Source organism: Dipodomys ordii, unplaced genomic scaffold, assembly GCF_000151885.1.
Source record: "Dipodomys ordii isolate 6190 unplaced genomic scaffold, Dord_2.0 Scaffold18, whole genome shotgun sequence".
NCBI lineage: Eukaryota > Metazoa > Chordata > Mammalia > Rodentia > Heteromyidae > Dipodomys > Dipodomys ordii.
The window spans coordinates 20218870-20226043 of record NW_012267234.1 but is presented as its reverse complement, the minus strand read 5'-3'; the positions used below and the strand labels follow the sequence as shown (position 1 = coordinate 20226043).

Below are 7174 nucleotides of genomic sequence, written 5' to 3'. Positions count from 1 at the left end.
CCCCCCGTCAGGCCAGGAACTTCTCCACCTCCTTCCCCGCGGTGTCCCCCACCATGACCCCCTCTCCCCCTCCCTCCCCACTGCGCAGCCCAAGCACACCCTAGTCCTGAGCAGGGTGTGGAAGGAACAGCTAGGGGCTGTGTCCAGTGCACGTTTCAGACATCGCTGTGTCTTGGTCAGTGATTCTCACCTGTCATGGTAGACATCAGCTCTGTGGTTTTTCCTGGGGTCCCCACAGATGTTCCCGTCCTGAGGTCCCCAGACGCTCCGGCCCCCCTGGTCCGTCCTGGGGTCCCCGCAGATGCTCTGGCCCTGTGGCCCGTCCTGGGGTCCCCTCAGACACTCCAGCCCCCACAGTCCATCCTGGGGGTACCTTGTGCTTGGTGGCGGTGAGCTGAGCTGCTGCTGTGTGCTATGGTGGTGCTCAGATGTCACCTGCTATGCCCCAGTCAGACTCTGTCCTGGGCAGGGTGGTCATCTCCTGCTAGCACCCTCGGGAAGGGGCCTGCCCCTCCCCCAGTGCCTCAGGCCTCTGCCCGAGGTCTCTGGGGCACGCGTCTCCCTGCACAGCTTCCTGCCAGCTTGGGTGTCTGTCCAGCAGCCCAATATCAAAGAGAACCCTGGCCCCGGAGCACGTGTTGGTTACCTGCTGGTCCTGGGTTCGTGACCGCGGCTTCAGGGACAGGTTCTCCCCCTCGGGGAAGGTGCCACCCTCCCAGCCCCTCCCACGAGCCGGTGGCAGCCGCTTGTGGCCCTCGTTCTTCCTCTTCCTGCTCAGATGCCCCCTCTGCCCTTGCCTCCAGGTCTGCCTCTGCCCGCAGCCAGGCCTCGCCTGGCGACTTGGGTTGGCCAGCACGCAGTGTTGCTGTGCTGTTTGCCTTTTGCCCAGGGTTTTCCAGGTTTCCCTCGGGAGGTGTGTTTCCCTGCTAATGCATGCCGGACCGCAGCTCCTTTCTGGCCCCAGCTGTGTGTGGAGCGTGGCAGCGGGGCTGCGGCCACCCCGCGTGCCTCTCCCCACCTGGCTCCCGGAGCCCTGGCTGCTGGAGGGGCAGCGGGCCAGTGTGCTGCGGCTGCGGCTGCGGCGGCTGCAGGGAGCTTGCTGGCTATTGCCTCCCCGGGGGCCATGGCCTCAGCCTTCCCGACACCTCTTGCCCTCTCTCCGTCCCCTAGGTGACCCTGGCCAAGATGAGGGTCCATGTGTCCTCCTGCCTGAAGGTCCAGGAGCAGATGGCCAACTGCCCCAAGTTTGTTCCTGTGGTGCCCACATCCCAGCCTATTCCCAGGTAGGCAGCCCTCGGGGCGGGGTGGGGGCAGGCCGGGCCGGGCTCGGGGAGCTGTGGCCAGAGTGCCTGTCGTGTGGGCTGCACAGTCCCCTCTCTGCCCGCAGCCCCTTGTGGAGACCAACCGGACTGGTAGACAAGGCGAGAGCCAGCCGGCCCCCGCTGCCTCGTTCCCGCCTGCTAGCAGTGTGGCTCCTGCAGGCTGGGCCTCGCGGTGTTGGAGAGAGATGGGGGCGGCACCCAGCCTTATTCCCTCTCTTCCCACCCCGCCAGCAACATCCCCAATAGGTCCACATTCACCTGCCCCTACTGTGGCGCCCGAAACCTGGACCAGCAGGAGCTGGTGAAGCACTGCGTGGAGAGTCACCGCAGCGACCCCAACCGCGTGGTGAGCACCAGAGTCCACACCTCTCCCCACCCCGCCCATGCGTGGTGAGCACAGAGCTCATGCTGCTGTGTGAGTCTGGGGCACCGCCCCGCCCCACCGCCCGGGGCCTCCTCCCAGGCCCAGGCTGCCTGGAAACCTGTCGCCTGCGGGCCTTCCGTTGCAGGTGTGTCCTATCTGCTCCGCCATGCCCTGGGGCGACCCCAGCTACAAGAGCGCCAACTTCCTGCAGCACCTGCTGCATCGGCACAAGTTCTCGTACGACACCTTTGTGGTAGGCCACCTTCCTGCCTTCCTCCTCCTCGCCCCCACTCTCTGTCTCTCCTTCCATCCTCCTCCTACCCTGGGACTCACCCACAGCTCCTGTATGCCCCTCCTGACCAGCGTTAAAGGCCCCCATTCTGAGCAGGCAGGTGGACCAAGCTCCCTTTGAGCTGTGACGTGCCAAGATTAAGTGGACACTGGAGGGCGCCACACACCCACGCTGCCCAGACTTGGGCCCGTGTTCAGTGGGCCTTGGCCTCCAGGACGGCCTCCTGGGCGTGGCCGTGTGTTTTCTAACATGCTTGTGGAGAAAAGCTGGAGAAACTTGGCCCAGAGCACACTAGGTCCTCACCTCCGTCCCCTCCCTGAGCTGCAGGGGTCAGGCAGCCTGCAGACCCCTCACCAAATCTCTGGTGCAGCTCCTTCCCATGGCCTGGCTTACTCCATCAGCTCCTCACGGCCTCTGGCTGCCTGGCCCTCCACTCGGCCCACCCTTAGGCAGCCGCATCCTCACAGCCCAGGCCCTCCGTCCCATGCCTGCCCTGTCAGCCCTGGCCACGTGTCTGCAGACCGCCCTTGGGGAGCCTGTTGAGGCAGACTGGGAAGGCAAGCAGGCCTGATGTGGACAGGTGCCAGTATCCCCAACAAGGGTAGTGCAGGGAGTGGGAATGGGGTAAACCTGGCAGGGAGGTGGAGGGCTTGCATGCCCAGCCCATTTCCACTTCCTGTTTCCAGGACTATAGCATTGATGAAGAAGCCGCCTTCCAGGCTGCCCTGGCCCTGTCTCTCTCTGAGAACTGAAGGCATGCCCAGCAGCCTGCCCGAGCCTGGGGTCGAGGCGCCCTCTCCCCGAGGACAGGGCTGGAGCTCCCACCCCGGCACTCGCACAGGAAACACCTTGCAGGCCAGGTGGAGTCATCCTGCACGAGGAGGGCCGTCCAAGGGCCACCGGAGCCTGGACACTAGCCAGCCAGTCTTTGCTGACCAGCAGAGAAGCAGGGTTATCGGTGCTTTGAGGGGCAGTGCTGGCCCGTTGGGTTAACGCAGTCGGCCATCTCCTCCGAGCCTCGAGGTGGAGAGTATGTGGTGTGCAAGATGTGCGCCCCACTGCCGGACAGCAGGAGGAGACCTGAGGCTGAGCCAGCCAGCATCTGGCCACGCCCCCCTGCGCCTTTGGTACTGGCTTTGTGATACTTAGAATCCTGGCATTTTTTCTATCTTACCCCGCGTGATAATCTTTTCACATTTTATAGAGCAGAGACAAAGCAGTTACTCTTCATATTGCAATATCTGTGTTTGACTAGGATGAATAGTATTTTTATGGAACATTAACAAAGTTATATTTTTAAAAAAAAACATTAAAAATAGCCGTTGTTTGGGATCAGCGCCGAGAGGGTCAGGATGGCGGGCACGCTCAGCCCAGCCGGGCCTGGGCCTGGGCCTGTGTGCAGGGCAGGTGTCCCAGCCCCGGCCACCCGTCGGGGGGTGGGGGGTTGTTTTTTGTGGGTCTTGTCATCTGCTGGCTTAACTTTTATGACAAACAGGAAGAAGCCCGGTGCCCCTGGAGGTGTGCTCTGGCGGGCCCAGCGTGCAGGGGGCCCCGCCCGGCACTTACTGGGGCAGGGTGCTCCCCAGCAGCAGCCAGAGAACCCTCGTCAGCACTCCTTTTCTGTTCATGGCATAAATTATTGCTGTCTTTTCGAAAACGTTTAAATAAAACATTTCCAAGCACCCGTGCGAGTCTGGCAGTGGAGTTCCTCAGTCTTCAGCACGGCTCTGCCGGGGGCCACCCCCGGGACTGGCCCCCTGTGCCCGGGCCCAGCCTTCCCTGCAGAGCCGTGAGGTCTGGACGCCGCTCTGAAGCACCCTTTTCTCCTTCCCGGGCCGGGGTCTTGGTGCGGTGCATCGGGCCGACTGCTTCCAGCTTCCTGAGGACCACCAGGTGTCCTGTTGACTTGCAGGTCACTGGAAGGCTGAACAGTCACCTGATGGCCAGTCCTTGTAGGTGGTTGCTGTGGCCTCTTACCATCCTTCCCAGATGGGGCAGAGACAGATCTGTTCTGGACGGTTTGTTCTAAGAAGTGTGTTCTCCAGCAAAATCTATAGCCTGGGCCAGGCAAACCCAGGTCACCCATAACTATAACTCAGCAGGGCCAGCACCGGGCGAAGCTGCCTGCAGATGCCCCGTGAGGGCTGCTGGGCCCCCCACTTGCATGTTTTCTGTGGCTGGGGGCCCTCAGCAGTGCTGGGCCTCAGTCAGACAGCCTGACTTCCCACTGCCTTCTGGGAGGCAACCAGAGATGGCCCAGGCCGGTTGTCTGCATCTCAGGCCCTGCAGGCTTTGTGCCCGCCCCCTGGCGCCTGGCCAAGCCTGTCGCCCTTGGGCAGGAGCTCACCGCCAGTGGAGCCGGGGGTGCTGCCCCTGCAGGCCTAGGCCTGCCCACTGGCGAGTGACGCAGGTGCCATCCTGCGCGGGACCCTTGGTATCCAGGGCCTGAGGCCGCGTGGGACCAGCCTCAGCCGGCTCTGACCTCAGCAACCTCACCTTTCCATCCACCCTCGGACGGACGTTGCCCAAGCTCTGGGCCCCTGTGGAAACCGCAGTAGCTGAGGCTCTGCGGCTACTTGACCTGGAGCTGTGGACCCTGAGTGCCGTGACCACAGAGGAGGGAGGAGCAGCCAAGGTCACGGTGGCCTCTGGCAGTGCACTGCCCGCGAGGTCAGGGTGTGTACTGAGCAGAGTGAGTGTGGGCTCCAGTTGGGCCGACCCCTGAATGCCCTGGTATCTAGTTCAGGCTCTCAGGGAAGCCACGGAGGAGTGGGAAGGAACCTGTCCTCAGGTACAGCCTGTGACACTCCTGCCGCCACCACCGCCAGACCCAGAAAGCAGGGCCGGTGGGAGCCTCCCTGTGACCACATCTGGCTGGCGGTGGCCAGTCAGTCCTGCGCCCCGGGGTGAACCGTCACCACACGCGCTGCGCTCAGCAGGCCCCACGGGGGAGGCGGCTGGGAACATCCCCAAACCTGTCTGTCCTTTTCCGATCAGCTGACCCACCCTGCCATTGGGAGTCCCTTTCGTGGGCCTCCCACGACCTGCCTCCTTAGGGCTGTCTGGAGCCCAGAGACCACCCTTCAGGGGCCTGGGGTGGGTGGCGGGTGGGACAGCCATCTTCCCTGCTCATGAGGACTGCGCTTCCCAAGCACTGCCACAGGCCTGCACCCCACGGAGGGACCTGCACCCCACGGAGGGGCCTCCCCCAGCCGCGGCCCCTCCACCGGCCGCAGCCCCTCTCGGTGACCGCACGTCCACAGCTCCTCCAGGCCCAAGGGGGAGCCCCGGGTTCTGGAAAGCAGCCAGCATCCCCGCTTCCTCCCACCACCGTGGGAGCCCTGGGGCCTCCACACTGAGGTCCTCCGCAGCGGACAAGGCTGCCCCTCCTGAGGGTCAGCCCGCCTGCAGCTGCCACCAGGCAGCTCCCGCCGCGCCTGTTGGTGCGTGGCAGGCGTGGAGATCCTGAGACCAGAGCTCTGCACCCCAGTCTCCATCTTCCCCCAGCTATGGCCACAGGAAGCCAGCCAGGCCTCACTCTCCACCCCCGCCCCCAAGCCGGGGCCGTGTGCCCCGCAGAGTCCAGGGACTCAGAGGCTCAGCTCGGTGGCGACGCACCTTAGGTTTCAGGTTGTGCAACGTGTGAGCTCACACCCACCTTCTTAGAGAGCACTCCAAAGTGCCAGGGACTCGGGACCTTCTCCATTAGGCAGGAGTCAGGCAGCCAGCCTGAGGCAGACGCTAGATTCACCAGTCCCTGGCTCCCAAGACACTTCCCTATTCCTACTGCAGGGGCTCCTCCTCTCCCCATCCTCCCCTCCTCCCCCCCCCCGTCCCCCTCCTCGCCTCTCCACCTCCCTCCATGGGATGGGTATAGTAGAACGTGAATTCCAAAACTGCAGCCCTGGTGGTCCAGAACGTCAAGTGTGGCATCCTCCACCTGCACCTCATCTATGGGGTACGCGTGGTCCAGCTGCCTTGCCTCCCTGTGGGCACTCAGGCACACCTGGGGCGCCCGCTAGTCACTAGACACTGGCACCTCATGGAGGTGGCAGGCCCCTGAGGTAGGCGGAGGCTTCGGCCCCCACGCTGCAGCCGGTGCCCAGCCCGCTGAGGTGAAAGGGCCCCCAGGGGCAGCTCTCTGCTCTTAGCAGGAGGGAGAGCTCACCGTGGAGGCACGGCCCAGACACCCTCCCTGGGATGGAGGGCCGCGGGGGCAGGCGGCCTACGCGCCCAGCGGCTGGAGGCCTGGCCACCCCATCTTTCACATCCTCCTCCCTCCAGATATCCATGTCCAAGTCTTAGGTCATCCATTCTTGGCTCTCGTCTTTGTAACTCTATGAAGGCCTGTCTTCAAACTGGCTCCATGCATGGGGGAGGACTGTACAGCTTTCAAGAGGAAGAAATCCACCCCAGAAGCCATCTGCCAGCTCCCAGGCCACGACGTGGACAAGCTGGGGTGGTGCCTCTAGGGCACGGAGCGTGGAGGCCGCTGACAGGGGAGAGGTGAACAGTGCCCCTCGCCATGGCCAGGCGGCCCAGCCCGCCCTGAGTGCTGCTGGGCCTGCCGACAGCGCACCGCAGAGGTCCCAGGGCTGGGGGTCGCTGCCCAGTGAGGCAGATGGCCAGCACTGCATGCTGGCAGGGAAGCCCTGGCATATTCAGGCCACAGATCTCCTGGAAGAGCGTGTTGGGGGGGGTGTGCACGCGTGTGCACATGTGCACATGTGTAACTGGTGGTGCTGGGGATTGAGTTTCTGGCCTTGTGTGTGCTAGGTGAGCATCTACCACCAGCCAGTTAAGCCAGGGGGGTCTAAACTGCCACAAATCTCCCTTCTGTCACCATGGGGGATGAATGGGTGGAGATGGGCAGGCTTTTGTCCCCTTGTGGCTGGACTAGAGAGCATAGGACATTAACTGAACCAAAGTGGGGTCCTCCCGTGACACATAGGAGAGCATCGCAGGCTCTCCTTCCCCTGTGTGGGGCTAGGCTGCTATGCGTTGGACCCGAGGCCAGGAGGATGCCTAGAACCATCCACAGACTCTCCCTCCTAGGCTTTCTGTCTGCGTGTTGCACCCATCACTCCTGCACTATCACACAGCATACATAGACACACAAGTGCACAGATGTGTGTGCAGACACACGTTGCCTCCTGGACCAGCCCCCAGCTCCGTTCTGAAGCTCTGCCCACCCCA

The 7174-nt window shown here is 63.4% G+C and overlaps 1 protein-coding gene across 1 annotated transcript in view; it reads left to right on the top strand.

Annotated features, from left to right (window-relative positions):
* Positions 1 to 3285, top strand: part of Rnf166 (ring finger protein 166) — a 3895-nt gene extending 610 nt beyond the window's left edge. The window contains exons 2-6 of the mRNA XM_013012854.1: positions 1171 to 1283; positions 1554 to 1668; positions 1832 to 1939; positions 2665 to 2735; positions 2775 to 3285. Of these exons, the coding sequence (XP_012868308.1) occupies positions 1186 to 1283; positions 1554 to 1668; positions 1832 to 1939; positions 2665 to 2730 (387 nt within the window). The 5' untranslated portion in view covers positions 1171 to 1185 and the 3' untranslated portion in view covers positions 2731 to 2735; positions 2775 to 3285. The remainder of the gene's footprint in view (positions 1 to 1170; positions 1284 to 1553; positions 1669 to 1831; positions 1940 to 2664; positions 2736 to 2774) is intronic.
* Positions 3286 to 7174: the final 3889 nt, after the last annotated feature.